Below are 21,752 nucleotides of genomic sequence, written 5' to 3'. Positions count from 1 at the left end.
TCAACCACAGTATATTGCTAAAGAATTCTTTTAGCATTAAAATGTGTCTTAACTAAATAAGCGTTCCGGGTGGGGTAGAATTTAGGTGCCAGATACAGGTACAATGTAAAAGGGCCTTAAAACAAGAAGTGTCGCCTTAGGACAGGAAGGAATACTACCTCTTTTAGCGGAAATTTTCAGCATGAAATTGGCATTTTAGCTAGTAGAAAAGTTCGAATTATTCACGTTATTAATTTTTACCATTACTTATATAGGAAATGCTAAGGACGAGAATAAAAATTCAAATTAAGCAGGTTCCACTGTATAACAAAAACAGTCAATTAAAAAAAGTGAGTTATTCAATTCGAGACATTGTAGGATACAGTATAGGAAAGTTTTTAGATGGTAGAATAAATATTTAGTTGATTTTCACATTCGTCACTGTTACTGTAATAAGTCATTTTTGTTTCATGGTTTCAAATCATGTAAATTAACCAGGTCTTACTGCTTGCCGAACCTTTCATGTCACAAGATAGTTTGAATCAAGTACCTATACATGAAAATGAAAATACCATTATCTAACCAGGAGGGAGACCTTATATAGCTGGTATTTCAAGTCATCGCACCTAAGTCGTTCTTTCATTTAGTGGAGGTCACAGTTACAACTTGTAGGGGCTTTAGGTGTGTTCTGGCAGACATTGCAGAACTGGGTTTCAGATGAAGTATGAGAAATAGTCTTCTTCTCTATTTACAATTTGTGGATTTCTTCAAATTGTTACACATATCTTTCCAGAGTATAGGGATTTGTAGAAAGAATGTAGGTTTCACCCCGAGGCGAGGGCATAATCTGTTTAGTATAGATTCTACACCATTCGGTTTTAATGTTACTGTAGATCCCATATATGTCTATGTACACTTAATACACAACACAGGTATGGAGATGAGTTGCCTACATTCAAATTTGGGTATGGCACATACCAACACAAAGGTTTTCTTAAACAATGTGGAATCCATATTGGAGGGAAAGACTATATCTAATACATGTTTGGTAACTCTTTGAATTTGGGATTAAACAGACCGACCTATTTCACTGATGCCGTTGGTCAATAGATCCCGGGCATAACTAGTAAAACAACATTTTTTGCAAAAATTATTCTTTATTTACCCTTTGTCTTTAAAGTAGCTTCAGTTTCGGCGATTACTTCCTCATTGGAGCGATATCTCTAGCCACGGAGCATTTTTTTTTAGATCGGAAAAAGCTGGTAGTCGCTGGAGGCTAGATCTGGACTATATGATGAGTGTGGAAGCAATTCAAAGCTCAATTTTGCCATCGTTTTCATCGACTTGTGACACAGTGCATTGTTTTGGCGAAAACAATTTTTTCTTCAACAAATGAGACCTTTTCTTTAAGATATGGGTCTTTAAACGCCCAAATAAACCAATGTAGAAGTCGTGCAGCTGAGTTGATTTCGGAGTGAAGTGATGGATCCACGTTTTATTCATTGTAACATACCGATGCAAAAACTCCGACTTATTCCGATTAAACATGTTATAACAACACAGAGACTCATTAATTCGTTGTTATTTTTGGTCTGGTGTGAGAAAACGCGGCCACCTTTGGAAAACAACTTTCTCATACCCAAATGTTCGTGTATAATAGTGAAAACTCTATCCTTTGATAGCTTTAGAGTGGCAGCTATCTCTTGAAACTTCACTTTGCGGTTTCCCACAATAATTTTCAGCTTCTTTTCGATGTTTCGGGAATAACTGCCCCATTTGGCCTTCTAGGGAGCTCAGCATCATCTTTATCAGTAACTACCGCGTTTGAATTCAGCAAACCATCGTTTAATGGTTGTAATCGATGGAGCAGAGTCCCAGTAACATTTTTGAGCCATTGCTAAGTTTGGACGGATTTTGTCCCATCAAATAACAGTAATCAAACGCAAAATGAGTGTCACTTCAAGCACTCAATTCGCTAAATAATAATCCGAATGACATGAAATTTTGTCAGTAAGCCTTTGAGGGTTGGCACTAACGAAATGCCGTGTGGATAATTTATTAGAGTCGATATCTCACGGTTAGGCCCGGGACTTCCGTTGACCGACGTAATATATGGCCACAGAAAAAATTGGCTGAAATATACAGCACCAAAATAAGAGAGCTGCTGGTAAATATTTAGGAATCAGAAATCTTCCTGAGTGGATGCCTTCTTTGCGATGGAATCATGTCTGTGTAAATTTAAGAAAGGCAGTATAGGTAGTAGTAGGATCAGAGTTATGTAGATTTGTAGAAGGATTTAGATGTCGATGGATAATCTATAGGATTCTGTATTGGAGAGACACTATTCCGGATAAGTATTCCTATAACTTTGAGCTAGTGTATTAAAGAAATAGAAATTTTTTTAGGCAAGGTGGTAGAGTGATGAAGCATGTAAATAAAAAATTGTATGAGTTGGTTTTCTGTGCACTGGATTACACAGTCAACTATTTGGCCCACTAGTGGCAGACACATTGAGAAAGAGGAAGGACCAATTATTTTCTACCTCCATTGTAAATTTTATACTTGTATGTTGTGTTCAGATGATCGAAAAATAAAGTACGAATGTTTTGTCTGTGAAACCAGTGATAAATGTCTTAACATATAGTCATACTTTCGATGTAACGGGTTTAAGGGCTTGAGGTTCTAGATTCTTGCTTAAAGAAGTTATCTCTAAAATAAAAATAAGTAGATCAGTATTTATCAGCCCGACCTAAAGGCTTGTTTTCATTAGCCAGATGAGCCAAGCTAATGAAATGTGGAATTACTGATAAAAGAAGAAGTGCGACCAGTATAAGATTTAAATCTGTTTGGTAAGTATTTTGTGAGTTTGTATGCTGGTGAGTTAATGGCATTGACAATCGGACGAAGGGATATGTTTTCTATGTGGATTTTGAGAAACCCATAAATTGTAGGGAATATTTTTTAGGAATTATAGACTTTTAATTATATTAGGTATCTTATGGTCCATTACATCAGAAAAAAGTTGTCATCTGGCGTTAATTTGCAGTTAAGATTGATCGTGTTGTAACACGAAGTATCCTTTAACAAGACGTTGATTTTTTTATATAAAAATTTGTGTATCATAAAGCAAGCGGGACTTTTAGAGCTGTATATTAGGTAACTTATGGTCCGTTACATCAAAAACATGTTGTCATCTAACTTTAATTTGGAGTTTAGGTCGTGTTGTAACAGGAAGTATTCTTGGTCAAGACGTTAATTTTTATATAAAAATTAGTATCTCATAAAGGAAGCGAAATTTTTTAGAGCTGCGAATTATTCGCTGGGCAATTTTAAAGCCGGCAGTATTTAGACAGTTAGCAATACCCAAACGGCTCGAAGTTATGGGAATTGTTCGGAGGGCGGTCTTTTCAGTTGGAATTCTTGCGGGAGTGATTGCAAAGTTAAGGCCTTTGGACAAATAACTATTTTTTTCACATGTCAATTGATGAAAGAATGTATTGAGTACGGTATTAACAACAGAGGGATGAGATGAAAAAACGGAAGATGGTTTTTTTATTAGAAACAAGCGATTTAAATTTTTTTATCAGAGTTTAAGGTAATCTATATATAGCTCTCATGTTGTAACAAGTGTTATCTTATGTGACGGAATAAACTTTTATTTTTACTCCCTTATTGGTGTTGTTTGACTCACATATTAAGGTAAATAAATCCGCAGTAGTTACCACATTTGATATCAGTAGGTACTACCACACTTTCGAGTAAACATTTATCTAAAATTGTCCAAATCCTCTATATTTACAAATCTCTACTGGACTATCAGGTAGATTTACTATTACAAATTTTCAGTAACACTTTGCCACCACTTTCCATAGTAAGAATATTTATACTAATTATTTAAAAAATTAGGTACTTAGTTTAAGATTTAGTTTAGTTTACCCAGGTAATTCATACCAGCTGTAAAATAATGAGTTAAATGATCAGCTATTTAGCATTTAATATACAGTGAACAAAAAAGAAGTGTTCATTGTGAGATTTAATTATATTCGTACTTTCAATTTGTTTAATTCTTACTTATAAACTGTATCTTTAAGAAATTAAATTTGTTTTTTAAACAGGTATAATACAAACACCAGAAGCTTTTTATTTTTTTTTATTAAATATACAAATACTTATAATACAAATGTCAAAGACTTGTCTTGATTGCGTTCGAATCTTTTTCGTTTAGATTTTCTCTAATCCATGTCGCACACTGGTTTAAATTTTTTCGGTAGTCTTCATTTTGGATTATATATTCTGAATAAATAAAATTAAATTAAAATAATCAAGTATTGCAGCTAAAATAAATATAACAGGTCTATCAATGCAATATTTAAATTTTATTGGAACAGAAAATGCCAAAAATAATGACAATACTGTGCTACCACTACAGAATTGAGGATTATATTGCTGATGCTGCACTCAAAACTTGTTTAATTTATAAACAGGCTTTTACATAAGATCCTTATGTAGGTCTGAAGCGGCTGAATGCCGAAAATGGTCACCATTATTTTTTATTTAATAATGATGTGATAAGAACTGATTTATTCACTAATATTATCTCATATACGGTGCAATTGGCGATGGTAATATAGTAGACTCCCTCTTAACCGGCCACCTCGGGGCCAGAACCTGGCCGGTTGACCACATGGCCGGTTAATCCGATGTGCAGGCATTTTCATGAGAAAAATCCAGTACATACATACATATATCAAACACATGTACAGGAAGGTGTATATTAATAAAGATCACGGAGTATACAGTTGAAAAATACTATTTATTTCTATGTACATATATTATACATATTTAAATATTTTACAAACTTGTTTTAAAAAAATCGGTAATTTTCTTCTGTTTCTTGACATTAAGTGAATTTTTAAAAGCTATATCTCTCCATTTTTTAACAACAAAGACCCAGGTTTATTGAATATGACCCAGGTTTTTGTTCAATATACTTCAATGCCACCTCCATTGCAGCCCTCACTTCGGTGTGGCCGACCTTTTCCTCTCCGTCAACATCATCATCATCAGTCGCCTCTTTTTCATAGGGCTCTTCATGTGTTGCTAGTGTAATTATTTCGTCGTCTGTTAAAAATTCGTTTTCAAGTTCCTCGTCACAGTTCATCCATTCTTCAATATATTCGGCCTGCAATTGGACATTTTCGGAATAACATTTGGAGATCATGAAGAATGGTGGTAGAATTATCTTCTTCTTGTGATTGTTGACACTCAACAAGTTCGTCAATGTTGGCCCAAAGTTTTCGCCGAGACTTTCTACGAAAAGAAGCAGGAATTTCTTGGAAGGCGGAAGCTAACATGTAAATTACGTCCTTTAAGTTAATTTTTTTTTATATACATAAGATTGAGATCTTCACTTTCTGCGCATTGTAAAATTTCGGATAATAATTTACGTCTTTTCAAGCTTTCAATCACCCCTTGATCCATCGGTTGCACCAAGCTTGTCACATTAGGAGGAAGAAAGATAATTTTTATGTCATCTGTCTCACATGTTAGGTTTCCAGGATGAGTTGGAGTATAATCCAGAAGTAGGACTGCTTTAGATTTACGCTCTTAACATTGCGTGTTACTCTCGGAACAAATTCACGCTCAAACCATTCTTTGAATAGATCAGCGCTCATCCATGCTGATTTTTGTGATCTGTAGAATACGATGAGGGACGATGGATGTAAATTTTTAAATTCACGCGGTTTAGCGGACTTACCAACAACGAAAAGAGGAATTTTGTGTGTTCCTGCTGCATTTGAAAAAACAGCAACTGTAATGCGCTCTTTATTCTTTTTAAATCGAGAAGCCCAATTTTCATGACTTCCCAAAAATATTTTTTCTGGAAGCATTTTAAAATTGAGACCCGTCGCATCCATGTTATATACTTATTCGGGTTTTAATTTTTCCATTTTTATAATTTCTACAAACTTGGAGGTAAAATCAGTTGCATTTGCAGCGTTCGCGAACATTTTTTTCCACTTACGTGTGCATCATTAACTCCGTGACGTGCCTTCCAGCGAGTCAGCCAACCTTCACTTGCAATAAATTCGCCTTAAAGGCTCGTCTATAATTTTGCTGTAAAGCCTTTTCCCTTAGAATCGGACCGCTAATAGGTGTGCCCCTTCGCCGTTCTTAAAGAAACCACAATCAAAGAGCTTCATCTACTATCTCGAATTTCGTTTTTTTAGTGCATCTAGTTTTTAGATTTTTATCTGATTTCATTTGGACACAAAAATCCTCGATTGAACGCCGATCATTCACTCTTGTCGATCCAACTGACAACCGGTGGCATGAGACGATCATCAAGTGGCGCTTGATGATCGTCTCGTACGCAAAACAGTAGGAAGGAGGAGTGGCCGGTTAATACGACGGCCGGTTAATGCGGGACCGGTTAAGACGGTTTATTTATTAAAAAAAAAATACATATACTACTGATATGTATTTTTTTTTAATACTAGAATGTTTCCCAAGTTTTTAAATACTTTGTACGATATCGTGAGATAAAGCAGTTGCATCGGCTCATAAACCTTGCTATCTGCAATAACACAGTACGACTCCAAATGTTTTTAGGTACACTATTTCCTTGGAGATTGTAGAGTAATTCTTCGAATTTCAATATTAATATCTTTGGTATCAGATGTGTCAGGTTTTTCCTGCAGGTTGCGATTTGTAACATTTAGTTGCTCGAAAAAATTTGAAGAATTCAACAAAGATAGTAATTTCTAGGTAGGAAGACTGAGAGAAACGGGTTGATGTGCAATGCATAAAAGGGGTGCGTGATGGTATTACTGTATAAAAATAAAGGGTACATTCAGGGCGGTAAGAACTATAGAGGGATAAAATTAATCTCGCTCGCAATAAAAATATGGGAGAGAACTGTAGAGCGAAGGTTACGGAGAGGATTTCCAATAGTGAAAGTATTAGTATACACTTACGATTATCGCATGATTCAGGTTTTCTTAATTTAGGCGTCTTTTGATAGTTTGTTTCAGAAAATCTTCTCTTTAGGAATTTCTGAAAATAAAAATAGATATTAGAAAGTTGCATAATTACATGAAATATTACAATTCTCAACTATTAAACAAATAATCGTGCATTTGGACATTCTTGTATTCTGCATACCAAAGACCTTTTGATAGGGTTCGATTTCTTCTTCTTCTTGATGTGCCTATCTGTTACGAATGTTGGCAATCTTCACCTTATCTCCCACAGCGCAGAAAAGCTGCATAGATGTTGTGTTGAACCAGGTTTTGAAGTTCTTCAACCAGGATGTTCTTCCTGGACCTCGTTTTCCAAATATTTTTCCTTGCAGGATGGCGTGAAGGAGAGCATATAGTTGAACATAAGTTTTGAAACCTGGTCTCATACTAAAGTCAATATAAAAAAGCCTGAAAGTAGTCTTAAAATAGACTGAAATGCGAGAAAGTAAAAGTTCAAGATGTACAAAATCACAGAGCTGCCTTAAAATCTAGATAGATAGGCCATTTAATCAGAACAGAAGACAAAATATAGTGTAGAGATCTAGAGACAGAACAAGCAGAAGAAACTGGGGCAGTGCAAGACAGTGAGGTGACATAACCAAAGTTGACGGAATATATTGGATGAGAAGAACGTTACTGAGGAAGGGATGTATCCAGGAATTAAATATTGCTGAGAAACGATAGCTGTATCTGATCGGAAACCAGATCGGCAGAATGCTAGAAAATGAATAAGTACTTATGGGCGAAGAGATAAAGAAAAAGTATAGTAGCTAACCAACTAAGCAAAGTTATAAGGGATGCAGAACTGAACAACCGAGGCACAGTATTTAAAAAATCTACCCAGATATTGACCTATGTAGACGTGGACTTTGTCGCACGCAGAACCTCCAAGGAGATTTCGCTGTACTCCTGAATGTAGCAGATCATATGGGTCTAATGATCAACTAAATCAAAACAAAGCTCGTGGTATTAGGGATAAACTACAGAATCGAAAACATGGGACAAAACTTTAACATTGGTAACTGCAATTTTGAAGTGGTTCAACAGTTCTTACCTGGGAAGCATGATAAGCACCAAGAACATAATAAATCATATAATATCAGAACATATAAAATCAGAATAAATAAACCAAATATCGTTTGCAAAAAAGTTATAATAGACTTATCAAAAACCACCTTAAAAACCATTGTCTAACAAAAAAAAACAAAGATAAAGGTATACAGAACCTTAATGGTCCCAAATGTTTGCATCTAAAATATGCGTGCTTTCACATACAGAAAAAACAGACTGTTAATATTCGAGAGAAAAAAACTCAAAAAAATATTAGACCCAATTAATGATAATGGAACTTAGCGTCATCAATATAATTTTGAGCTATAAAATAAATATAAAAGCCGAAGCCAATGATGTAGTCTTCTGCTTCTTCTTCTAGTGCCGTCTCCACTAATGAAGGTTGGCTATAACCATTGCATATTCATCTCTATCTTCTGCTTTTATTAAGAGCGTCTGTGTGTTTACCCGGTCCAGTCGCGAATGTTTTTCAGCCAGTATATTTGTCGTCTACCAGGACCCATTTTTCCTTCGATTTTACCCTTCATAATTAGCTGCAACAACTCGTACTTATCATTTCTAAATATGTGTCCCAAATATGCTGTCTTTCGCCTTTTAATGGCGGAAAAAGTTCTCTGTCTCTTCCCATTCTGTGCAACACCATTTCGTTCGTAATATGATTGGTCCATGGTATCTTCAAAATTCTCCTAAAAAGCCACATCTCAAAAGCTTCCAGTTTTCTCATTAAGTCAACATTAACAGTCCAGGCTTCGACACCATAAAATATGAATAGAGTGGATATAAAATTTTACCATCCGATATCGGATTTGTAGATTGAGTCTTTGGTTACTCAGAAATTTCCTTATTTTCGAAAAGGCTGCTCTTGATTGCTCTATTCGCGAGCGACTTTCTGAGTATTTCATTTTGCCCACTTGCTCAATATCTTCGTTTTTTATCTGGATCCTTGTAATGACTTTGCCCCTCTTACTGATAACTATGGTTTTTGTTTTCTTTATGTTTATTGTTAAACCAAACTGTTCCCCAGTATCACAAATTGTGTTTAGTAACGTCTGCAGGTCTGTCTCACTTTCAGCGATAATGACTGTATCGTCAGCATAACGTAAATAACTCTTCGGAATATATATTAAATAGTAATGGTAAAAGTACACATCCCTGTCTCACTCCTCTATAGTCTATAAACGCAACGAAAATATCTTTTTGTTGGTCCCGGCATTTTTGGGCAAGAGTTGTGAAACTATACAGAGCTTCCACTGTCCCGAAGCCGTTACGAAAGCCAAACCGTCTATTACTCATACCCGCTTCGAACTTTCTGAATATTCTTGCATGTATAATCTTTAAAAATGTTTTTAATATAAGTGTGACATTAAGTTGATAAATCTATAGTAATTACAGTATTTGGGGTTCTTGGTTTTTAGTAGCGGAACAAAGGTCGATAGTAGCCATTCTGTAGGTATCTCACCAGGTTTGTATATGTTGTTAAAGAGTATAGTTATTGCACTTAAATTGTCTTCGTCTATAAGTTTAATCAGCTCGATATGAACTTCATCTTGAACAGGGGCTCTGCCAGATTTTGAGTTGTTTATAGCATGTTGGACTTCAGATTTTAATATTATTGGAGCTTTGTTTTATTTGTTTTATTTCAATTGGGTTATTAATAGGTTTATTGTTTTTGTCAATTAATCGGTTAGGTGTATTTGTTCGTGATTTTCCAGATAATTCTTCTTTTTCTGCAATTCTTCCAGTTCGATGCATGTTTCCATCATCCACTTTTCCTTAGCTTCTTATATTTTGTTCCTTATTAATTTATGGTTTTCTCTGTACTTATTTGGGTTTTTGTTTCTATATTTTCTTCTTTGTTCCATGATTTCCAGTATTTCTTGAGTCATCCAAGGTTTTCGGCTTTCTGTTTTCTTTTGTAGAGTTTCTTTCTGTGCTTTTATAACAGAATCTTTGATTTTGCTCCACACAATGTTCATATTCTCAGTGTTTTTCATTTCTAATGTTTATTTCTTAATTTCTTGATTGATACAAGTTGAAGCCTCAGTACGGATTTCATTTATCTTGAGTAACTGAGTATTCACCTTAGAACTTTTAGATTATATTATCTTTTTTTACCCTCAGTTTCATTTTTGAGACAAGGAGGTTATGGTCTGAGGCGACATCTACTCCAGGAAAAGTCTTAACGCTTACAATGGAATGTCTTAATCTTAGATTGGTTAGAATAAAGTCCATCTGATTTCTAATGCAATTTTGTTCATTATTCTGTGGTCTGGATACAGACAAATCTGTCGCCTCCAGCATTCCTTATTCCTAAACCATAGTCACCTATTATATTGTCGACTCGGATTTTTCCTATCTGCATTTTAATCACCCATTATTATAGTTGTTTCTTTCTTTCTTGTGTATTGTAGAAGTTGTTTGAGTTGTTCATAAAAATGTTCTATTTTAACTTCTGATTTATCTGCAGTTGGAGCATACACTTGTACTACATTAGTGTTCACTGGCTTACCCTGTAGTTGTAATAATAGCATTCTATCTGAAAAGGGAACAAAATTTACAACAGCTGCTTGGATTCTCCTGGAGATAATTATTCCAACTCCATATAGATGATCTTAGGTGTTATTTCCGGAGTAGTATATCGTTTTACCCATGACCAATGTTTTACCGGAACCAGGCCATCGCATTTCCCTTATGCCTAATATTTCTAGGTTCAGTCTGTTCATTTCCTGAATCGTGTTGTGCGTCTTTCCTTGTTCGAACAAACTCCTCACATTCCATGTCCCGAAATTTAAAAAGTATTTGTTCTCTATATGTTAGTTTCCACATTCGGGTGGCTCCTCCTCGCGGAGATTCTTAGCACCCCTCGACCATTAAAGGTCCGCCGCGGACTAGGGGCCATGTGGTTGACCGTACTTTGCATGGTTATTGTTCTAGCGAAATCTGACGATCTTTAATGTATTGGTTTCCCGTTGCCTTCTACATCCTTATGCCGTTGACCACTAATAGGTTCATCCGCCTTTGGAGATAATTTTTCAACCCCAGGACAAAAAAGTGCCCTACCACTTACTAACTCATCTGCCCGAAGCCGTTGGTCAGTTAGTGGGGGATTGCTTATACCGGCAATCACTCGGTGAATGAGAATGTAGAAGAAAGAAATATAGTGACCCGTCTGCATTCGGAAACCTAATAGCCATTGGGGGTCGGAAGAGACAAGAGTTAGCCAAGAGAGGCTGATAAAAAAGATTAAAGACATTTTACTCAAGACAAGTTGAAAAAGAATAAAATGTGAAGGCCCTTATGATGCGCCAGGTGCGTTTCATAAGCGTATGAGTATTAATACACGTTGTGTTCCCGCTCATACCTCGGGGTGTTGACTACAGACTGTATGGCTCGTCCAGCATGCTATAGCATGAAATAGGCAGAACATCTGGAAGAGCAAATGACAGCTACCGTGCAGGATGCTTGGCGAAATCCAAGGTAATTATATGAAGGGGTAGATCAAGGTTGAGATATACCGATGGTTAGATAAGAATATCAGGAAAATCGGTGTGGCAAACTAGCAGCTGAAAATGCTTTCAGTGTTTCATTTATAAATTGAAATTTCAATAAATAGATTGAATCTGGCAACTAAAATGTAGTTTGGAGGATACTAATATTTAATACATATTACATATTATTACAATTCAAATGAACCCTTGTTTATAAAAATCTTACCCAGAAAAGTGTTGCTTCTTCAGTATATTTATGACAGAAGAGGTTTTCTTTAAGGTGATCGTAAAATCCGTAGAAAAGTATCCACTTTCTCTTGTGTTCTGGTCCTAATCGTTCCATCAGGTGTATTACTATTTCACATTTGATTTTATTGAATCTAAATGAGTAATAGGCATCTGAAATAACGGTGTCTGTCGTAGAATAATCCATTAACTAAAACGAAGAAAAATGTTGATTTCATTAATAATCAGTTAAGGGCTTTGTTACATATACAGGGTGTCCCCGAAAATAGTGCGTTCCTTTAAGGTATGGATATAACACACAATTTGGAACAAAAAAGTCTTCTAACACTTTTTTCTAAACTCTTTAAACGTTTAGTATTTTCAGAAAATTAAATAATCTGGCAACGTGATACGCAGTGAAAGCGCTTCTGAATAAAATCTCGTTTGTGACTTAAGATATTTAACATACCAACCCTGGTTTAATTACTATTCAAGGTTGTTGACATCTGAAGAAATGTAGGTAATATCTGCAACATAATTATTTCTTGCTTTAATAATATGGCGATTGCTATTATCTGAATTAATTAAGGTTTTGGATTAAAGCTTGAAGTTTTAAATAAATTATTATTTTTACTTAAGTAAGTACTATGGTTTAATTCCTAAAAAGTAATTAATTAAACTAAGAAAAATTATTTGCAATGTTTTTTTGAAATGTATTGAAATATGGCATAATTTTAAATGAATTGTTAAAATGTCAATTATTTACAATAAAAAACACATCTTTTAACTGAACTAGTATTATGTATTTATTAAGCTTTAAAGGTGTTGAATACCGAGGGCTTTATCGGAATTACATAGTTTACAGCGGAAATTAAATACAACAGACAACGTTGAATAATTTATCTTTTTTACGCTATGCGCGGACTATCAGTAATTTGTTTAGGGGAAGTATGCCTATGATGGCATGCTGCCTTTGATCACGGTTCGTAGACTTACTACGGTTGCCTCTTCCGACTGGGTTGGGGATGCTCGAGTTACGTCACCAGAGTACACAAGAATACAAAACCCATTTATTCGCCATTGAAACTTAATGTAGAGGGCAGGTCGATTGCAGTTTTGATTGGTTGAAGGGTAAGAATTACGTCACGAGAGTGCAGTTTCGGGCTTAATGTTCATTGGTTAGGCGGAAGAGGCAACCGTAGTAAGTCTACGAACCGTGTCCTTTGATGGCATACCACGTGTAATTTGTAAATTGTTTCCTGTCAAACGATATCGGCTGCATAGGCATGCGCATAGACAGTGTTTATTTGCAACGGTAAAGTTACAAACACTTATTAGTTCCACAGATAAGTCTGTAACGGAAAGTGTGATTTGTTGAGTGTTGAACTATTATAACGCACATTAACACAAACAGTTTTTTGCCGCTTCTCGTCTGAAGTTAAAATATCCAAAGTAAGTATGCAATTTTGATTAGTATTAAACTTCAATAGGCAATGCATTTTAACTTCTGCTATTGTGGTGCTAGAAGATAACGCTCTGCTTTAAATCTGACGCGTACTTGCCTATGACGGAATAGCAGATTTGTTCCAATGATGGCACAGTATGACATCATGTGCACATGTTATATACCATCAAAGGAAAATGAATAATAATTGCAAAAATTTCAAAAACTCAACTTTTTACTTATATTAAGGTAAAAGTAGATAAACCATACCATTTTGTAGCGTTTTTTAAACAAATTTGGAGCTTTCAAATCACACAAAATCTTCAATAGTAAATTTAAGTGTATATCTGAAATATCCTTAAAGGTTTAGTACAATCCTTAAAAATTGGATTGTCGTTATCTAGTTATACTTTAAACAGTCGAATATCTCAGATATAAAGGCTTTGTTTTTTGCAGGGCCTTTGTTAATATGGCGTCTACCAAGAAACATAGGTAGGAGTGGTCGGAAGAGAACATGAATATGGCAATTCAACACATACAAGAAAAGAAGATGGAATGGCTGTTGTCTTCCACAACTTTTAATATTCCGGCTTTTTAAAAAGAAATAGTACCATTTCACTCAGAACACCAGAGAATACATCTCTCATGCGAGCACAAGCATTTAATAAGAACAATATTAAAGCATATTTTATCTCTTTAGCAAAAGTTCTAGATACATACAATTTTCAATCCGAAAATATATTCAGAGTTGATGAATCAGGTCTTAGTACTGTTCAAACAAGGTAAACGAGGTCAGCATTTAACAGTTGTATGTTCAATGAATGCAATTGGTACTTTTGTACCACTTACATTTATTTTTCCCAGAAAAAGGTTAAAAAATGAATTAATGGACGCTGCCCCACCGGGAAGTGTTGCTTTTTGCCAGGAGAAGGGGTGGATGTCTTCAGACATTTTTGTTCAATGGCTTAACCATTTTATTCACTACACCAAAGCTTTGAATAAAAACAAAATATTATTATTGTTGGATGGCCACAGTAGTCATAAGGGACTGGAAGTCTTCAAGTTGAAAAAGAGAATGGTATTGGACTTTTCTGCTTTCCACCACACTGTTCCCACCGGGTGCAGCTACTCGACGTGGGCTTTTTTAGTCCTCTACAAACCTATTATAACCAAGAGATTCAAAATTGGTTTAAAAAAAATCCTGGAAGACTCGTTACGCACTTTCAAGTTGCTGGGTTGTTTAAAACAGCTTACCTTAAAAGTGCTACTCCTGCTAATGCCTTTGCCAAAACAGGGATTCAACCTTTTAATCCTGATATTTTTGAGGAATGGATGTTCGCTTCATCATTAGTTACAGATAAACCTATAGAGAGCAATCAAGATCGAACTCAAAATATCCATCTAAACCTTCCTTCTAGAAAATACTCAACAGGATACTCTTCACATAACAATCCAAGATTTATCACAAATTCCAAGAGTTTCGCAGTCAAACACAAAAAAAACAAAAGAAGCGTGGAAAACAGGAGTAATAAATTCAACCCTTGAAATTCAAGAATTGAAAGATAAGGTTGTCGAAAAAGAAAATGTAGAACGAAGAAACTGGCAAACAAAGTTAAACGACAAATAAAACAGAAGATATAACCTAAAGGAAAAGCTACGTACAACAGTGGATTAGACCGGAAATCTGTGGATGACACTTTTTCTGAAAAACGAACATTATACCAAATGGCAAAAGAAGGGGTAGAAAGAAATGATGAGAAGGAACAGGAATCCACGAGCTATAACGAAAATTTTGAAGATGATGATTCCGACTACGCTTGCTTGTATTGTAATGGCCTGTATTCCCTCTCAAAGTCGAAAGAATGCTGAATTAAATGTCAGAAGTGCCAATCCTGGTGTCACTCTGAATGCGCTGGGGTCGATAAAAAATGTAAGATATTTTATTGTGATTTATGTTCTTAATTGTTTTAATGTGTGTTACATTTTTATTTGTTGTATTATTGTTATCTTTGAATAAAATGCGAAAATTCCACTAAAACATATTTTTCTCTATTATACTGTGCAGCCATGCCATCATAGGCAAGTAATGTGCCTATGATGGCACACTTGACATTTCTGATATTTCAATTTTTTAATATAAAAATGCACATTCCCTTTGACTTTTATATGTCCAGCTTAATTCGTACATTCAACTAAACTAGAAAAAAAAATTGTAACAAATATGATCATGTATTTTAATAAAAAAACGAGAGGTGAAGTTAGGTAGGTATGCCGTCCTTACTTTAGACTAATTATTAAAATAAATGTTTAAAGTGAACTCCACCTTGCATTGATATGACGAATCCAATTGTTAGTAATGCCATAGTTAACTAAATTATGTCGGATAGTTTCTGCAACATCAAAAATTCGTTTCCGTAATTCAGCTTCTGTTTCGATTTCATCTCAGTTATCATAAACCAACGATTTCAGATGTCCCAAAAAAAAATCCTGTATATTGCATTCGAGACTTCGTGGTGGCCACAGAATGGGTTCATTCCTACCAATTCAACGACGAGGATAAGTTGTATCAAGAAGATTTTTAGCTGCTCAGGTAAAATGTGCTAGGGCTCCGTCGTAAAGAAACCACATTTCACGGCGTATTTGCAAAGGCATGTCTTCAAGAAGTACCGGCAAAACAGTTTGTAAGAAATTATAGTAAGCCTCTCCATTTAGAGTTCTGGGTAATTCATATGGTTCTATCAAACGATTGTTAATTATTGCAACCCTTTAAGTTAATTATTAATAATATTTAAGTTAATAATTCCATTTGTTATATTTTCGTTGAAAATTTGTCCCGCGTATTAAATAATGGTTCAATTATGAAAATTATACACACCGTTTCTTGTGAAACATGCTTCGTCCGCACATAACACTTTAGATGGATGCAGGTTCTCTGACGAGTTTATCTTGTACTATTTAATAGTGGTATGGATGTAGAAGTTGTTCCCTAAATTTTCTATGAACAACGTTCCAAAATATCTGATTACTAAGTCTACGTTTAGATTTTCGCATTGCACGTAGTTGACAGATTTCGTTTGGCGTAGCAAAATGTATTTTCGTTTTTTGGTTAAACGGTTGAATTTAGAAAAAAAGACTTTTGTTCTAAATGGTGGCTTCTGCATATACAAAGGAACGCACTATTTTCGGGGACACTCTGTATAATATATTCACATATAGTTAAGAAAGTAATAGAAGAAACTCGGATAGGTACATATAAAATAAGTTGTATTAAATTTGCAAACAAAAAACAAATTTTTGCCACAACGAACTACTACTGATGCTTTGTATTATTGGTAGCTCGTGGTAAAAGAACTGAATCAGAAGACTTAAAATATTTTAACTAGATATAGTACCTTCTTAGTAGTAATATTAATGGATATAATTTGACACTTTCTAGAGAAACGGTTTAAATGTCTTACTTCAAAGTTGTTGATGATTTTGTTCCATAAATTTGTCGACCATATAGCTTTATACATTTGGTTCCCCTTGGGATTAAAAATAATCCATTTTGCATCGGGTTCCTCAAGTCTTACTGTGAATAAAAACAAGTATTTTTTCTTTATAACTTTTAATATGATACAATGTTAATTATTAAGAAATTTATTTCAACTTATTTGTAATATTTCTGAAGTAAGCACAGTACCTCAATTTTAATGCAGTACCTCAATAATGAAAATGTTCGAGGAGAGGAAAGATATAATAATTTACTCTGAGACCTTATCAATCTATATCATCGTAACTTAAAGAAATACGTATTCTCCAATTAATTAAAGAAAACAAAAACCAAATTATAAGAAGAAAACTTAACTTATAGTAGACCCTTATCCCTTAACTGCGATTTGCTATATTATCAAGACAATCGGCATACATTGAAGAGCTTCAGGGCAATAAGGGTTCTAAGCCACAACTTTTTAAATTTAACCACGCTATGTTTTACATCTATTGGACAATGTATGTCGCACAAGGCTATAACGACCTTGTTGCCTATTTGCAAAAACATGAAAATTTTTTAAGCAAGAATCTCATAAGCCACAATAAAATCAACATGGCAACACTTAATCGAAGGGTATTGATAGAAAAATAGGTATTTTATAAGGAAAAAAACAATAGTTCGTGTTCGGATTTTGACGATTCTGTAAATGATCTAGAATATTCTCCTCATATGAGTTTCAGTGAAAGTGATAAATCTTCACCGAAAAAGGTAAGTTAACATTTTAGTGGCTTGAGACATTTTTACAGTAGGACATGTGGCTTGTGTCTGAATAAGTTATAATAACATTAAATGATATGTCCAGATATGCAAACAGTAGTTTTTATCGATTCATGGACTACAAAACTCAACGCGAAAAAACTAATTTAAAAACAAATTTGTTAAAGAAGAGCAACACCAAAAAGAGATCAAAGAGGTAGACATCACAATAGACCGAACAAAGTTGCCCCAGAAATGGTACAATCAGTTCACGACCACATTAGAAGTATTCCTAAATATGTTAGCCATTACGCTAGCCTTCCACTTGCGATTTTTAGTCGCGTCGACAAAAAAATCGCTATCGTAGAAAATCTAGAGGGTTTTCCAATGGATGACATCGAAACTACTTGTGTGATCGATTCTTTGCTTAGGGCGAGAACTAAACGACGAAAGCATCCTTATTGGATTGATCCGTTAACAAATCAAAGATTTTTAAAGGACAGTTTTACGTGATATTTGAATAAAAGTACTTAAAATCAGAATCAATAGTTTCAAAATACCCCCAATATTTCCAGCATATTCCTCATTGTCTGACATTTTAAAAAAATTGAAAATTAAATATTCTTGAATACACACCAGGCTTAGCTGGCTTCAGAATCGCGACTAAACAAACGTAGTGGATGCATATCTATGCTTGTCCGTATGATTCATTGTGGTAGGCGACTACCGCGTCGCGGTAAAAATAAGACAGGTTGCGTTTTCTTAATCTCTGTGATTATTTAGTCGCAAATGGATTGACTTGTATTTGAAACAATGTGTTCAATCTTTGCATCTAAACAATCGCAAGTGGAGGGCTAGTCTTATAGTAGAACCTCTAATCCTAACAATGGCTATATAAATCACGATCTTAGTGTTTCAAGTCTGTCTAAGGATTACTACATTGCATGGTGTAAAGACCGTAATATTATTTCTGTTAAAGAGGATTGGTACCGAAGAAATTTTAACTAACACTACAATGTGGTACCACATAGGGTTTAAGATGCCCAAAAGCGATACGTGTTCAACCTGCGATTCACTAAATCTTATGATAAGTTCAAATAAGGATAATGAATCGGAGGCTAAAAATCTCCATTTAAAATTACTCCTACATCAAATTCGCGCACAGCCAATGCAGCAAAACCTTAAAGACGAAATTAAAGAAAATCACATCACCGACATAATTTCATTTGACTTGCAACAGACCTTACCCACACCTTCATTGACTGTTGGCGTAGCATTTTACTTTAGAAAGGATGGACCTATAATCTTGGCATACATGATTGTGTACCTGGGTCATGTTTATGTAGACAGAGTCAGTTGCAAAAAAAGAAGTTCCGACATCGCTAGTGTAGTAACGTACATATATAACCAGTAAACCAACGAGGTCTAAAACTCTGTCTTTACTGATAACTGCGGGGACCAAAACAAGAATAGCAAAACCATAGAACATCGTTTTCTCGTAACTGGACACACTAATAATTTGCCTTCAGATAAATATTTTACTTTATAGAAAAACATAAAAAAATATATCAAGCAAGAGTTTTCGCCAGAAGAATGATTTGAAATTGTGAGAAAATCAAACCTTTTACAGTAGTTGAAATGTCTCGAGAAGATTTTTGTAGTTTTGATGAGAAAGTTATAACAAAAAAGACGTTCACCACCGAGAAACAACCACTCAACTTTACAGACGTGCTCTCCTTTCCGTTCGATAGCTTACATCAAAATTCCGTGTTCATTTAACATACCATAAATGGAGCGTTTGATGAAGTAAAATGTTGGTAAGAGGGGAGTAAAGTTTGGTGATCACATATTAATAACAAAACTTAAAAAAACAATGAAGTACCTAACATATAGCAAATAGCTTCCTTCATTTTTATTATTTATAGTAGAATATTTGTTACTTACATTCATCCATTTCTCTGTGAAACCATATATGTTTTGACTCATTAGAATTATCAGTTTGGTAACTGATTGGAATCGTCCATTTAGTAGAACTAGAAAAGTGAAAAAAAAAATATATATATATATATTAAACGGAATCGAGCAAATTATAAAGGAGTAATAACTGACACGTAATCAATCGCCGACAAGTTCAATCAAAAATACCACCAGAAGCGGTGAAACGCATTGGCAGTGTGGAGCCGACGTGACTTTTGGAACACATGAACGCACTGCTTGAAACTCAGCGATCTCCGGCAAATTGGAAGATCTGGAGGCTCGTACTACTCTTAAAGGAGGAAGACAAGGATCGACCTGTTTGCCTTTCGTCGTGCATTGGTAAATTATACGAGAGGCTTCTAAGAGGGCGAATAGACACAGTGATTAAAGAGTCAGGCGAGCTGTCACCCAGACAGTACGGTTTCAGATAGAACAGAAGCACGGTGGATACGCTGATGGAAGTCTTTAGGGAGTTGCGCGGGATGGGGATTAACCAGAGGTGGGCAATTCTACTGTTATTTGACGTCCGGAACGCTTTCCACACACTAAAATGGAAAAAGGTTATGAAGCCTTTACGAGAGAGAATGTGTCCAAGATACTTGATGAATTTGGTCTCCGACTATCTGTCAGAGAGGAAAATTGTGGTAAAAAAAGGAGTGATGGTTGATGTGACGGCTAGAGTGCCACAATGGTCGATCCTAGGCTATGGAACTTGGCATATGACGGGGTTATGAACCAACAATATGGAGAGGGTGTAACCCCTTTCGCATTTGCAGACGACTTCGCTATACAGGTAGTGGCGCGGGACAGGGAGGACCTTATCTTTGGTGCACAGCGTAAATGCGACCATGCCGAAGAATGAATGAAAATACATAAGCTATAATTGGCGCGGTTAAGACCGAGGATATATTTTTAAAGGGAGCAAGAAACAAGGACGAGATAACATTCGAATGTGCAGGAAAGAGCGTGGTTCCAAAAAAATGCGTGAGATATTTAGGGGTGACTCTGAGTCAAAACGGAAAGTGGTTGGGAGCACGTAAAGGCGGTGACTCAAAGAGCTGCGGTGAGATTTGCCGCGTTGGGGAATCATGCCCAACATCAGAGGGGCCAGAAACTGAGATGAGAAGGGCCCTTCATTCTGTTATACAATCGATCGTCCTCTACGCTGTGCCTGTCTAGAGTACTGCAGTTTTAACAAAGGCGTACAGAAAGCAGCTCACCCGCGCAGATAGGAAGAGTCTATTGAGAGTGGCATGTCGAGTAGCAAATGGTGAGTCTCTTAGAACAATCTCTGCCGAGGCGTTGGGCGTTACCACCGAGTTTATTCTGATGAAGAAAAGAGACAGAATATGCGAGAGAAGAAATGAAGATATAGCAGCAGAATTTTTAAAAAAAGAAGAAAGGTAGAAGTCCATAATGGTGTGGCAAGAGGACGGGGACGAGATGAGAGTGGTAGTGCAGTGGACAAAGGCGCTGATTCCTAATCTGAGAAGATGGATGGACTGCGGGTACCGGCGTTTGGATTATTTCCTGACGCAGATGCTCACAGGACATAGTTGCTTTAAGGCATACCAGTCTGCTTGAGAGAGAGCTAGGAAGTAGGGTGCAATTAGTCACGGAACTGGTGGAGAAGATGCTTAGGTCGTGAGATCGGTGAAATATAGTTCAGAGATATGTGAGGAGAACGTTAGGAGAGAAAGGAACAAGAAGAAAGGCCACCCGAAGGGAAGTAGGGTGCCCAGGAGCAAGCAAGAAGATAAGGCAGAATGAGAAGGGGTGAGATTGAACATGAACAGGGCGGAAAAGAGGGAGAGAAGAATTGAATGAATCGGGTGAATGCCGTGCCCATGTTGCGTGCCAATCAGGGCGATCTGGCCAGTAATTCACCGCTAAGGGGGGTGTTTTTTAGCAGGTGACGCCAATGGTGTCCGAACAACCCATGCGCGCGGTCTCGGATATCATCGTGGCCACGCTGGAGGAATCCTGCATAACCGAGGATGGAAGACGGTTCTGCCCACCTTCTAGGACCGAGGTCTAGGACCACCTGCACCCCCACTCATAAAAGACAAAAAAAAAGTTCAATTATAACCTTAATCATTGTCATGATGGAATTAGGTAGGTACACTAGTTAATGATATATACTTTGGTTGCTGTTTAAATCTACCTTGTGACAATACTCTTTAATTGAGCAGGCGAGACAGATTTTGTTAAATAGGATAAAGTACTTAATTAATAAAATTAATTTTGTAAGGTTTTCTGTTTTCTTGGATAAAAATTAGTTGTACTTATGTTGTTTTTTTAATAGGCTGTTTATTGAA

At 35.8% G+C, this 21,752-nt stretch overlaps 1 protein-coding gene across 1 annotated transcript in view; it reads right to left on the bottom strand.

The window, feature by feature from the left end:
* Nucleotides 1–4,113: 4,113 nt before the first annotated feature.
* Nucleotides 4,114–21,752, bottom strand: part of LOC140437376 (glutamyl aminopeptidase-like) — a 74,967-nt gene continuing 57,328 nt past the window's right edge. The window contains exons 9-13 of the mRNA XM_072526879.1: nucleotides 19,402–19,490; nucleotides 16,688–16,800; nucleotides 11,787–11,996; nucleotides 6,957–7,035; nucleotides 4,114–4,272 (exon numbers count right to left, since the gene is read on the bottom strand). Of these exons, the coding sequence (XP_072382980.1) occupies nucleotides 4,163–4,272; nucleotides 6,957–7,035; nucleotides 11,787–11,996; nucleotides 16,688–16,800; nucleotides 19,402–19,490 (601 nt within the window). The 3' untranslated portion in view covers nucleotides 4,114–4,162. The remainder of the gene's footprint in view (nucleotides 4,273–6,956; nucleotides 7,036–11,786; nucleotides 11,997–16,687; nucleotides 16,801–19,401; nucleotides 19,491–21,752) is intronic.

Source organism: Diabrotica undecimpunctata, chromosome 3 (assembly GCF_040954645.1).
Source record: "Diabrotica undecimpunctata isolate CICGRU chromosome 3, icDiaUnde3, whole genome shotgun sequence".
Lineage (NCBI taxonomy): Eukaryota > Metazoa > Arthropoda > Insecta > Coleoptera > Chrysomelidae > Diabrotica > Diabrotica undecimpunctata.
The sequence above is the reverse complement of the archived record's forward strand: the minus strand, read 5'-3'. Positions and strand labels throughout refer to the sequence as shown.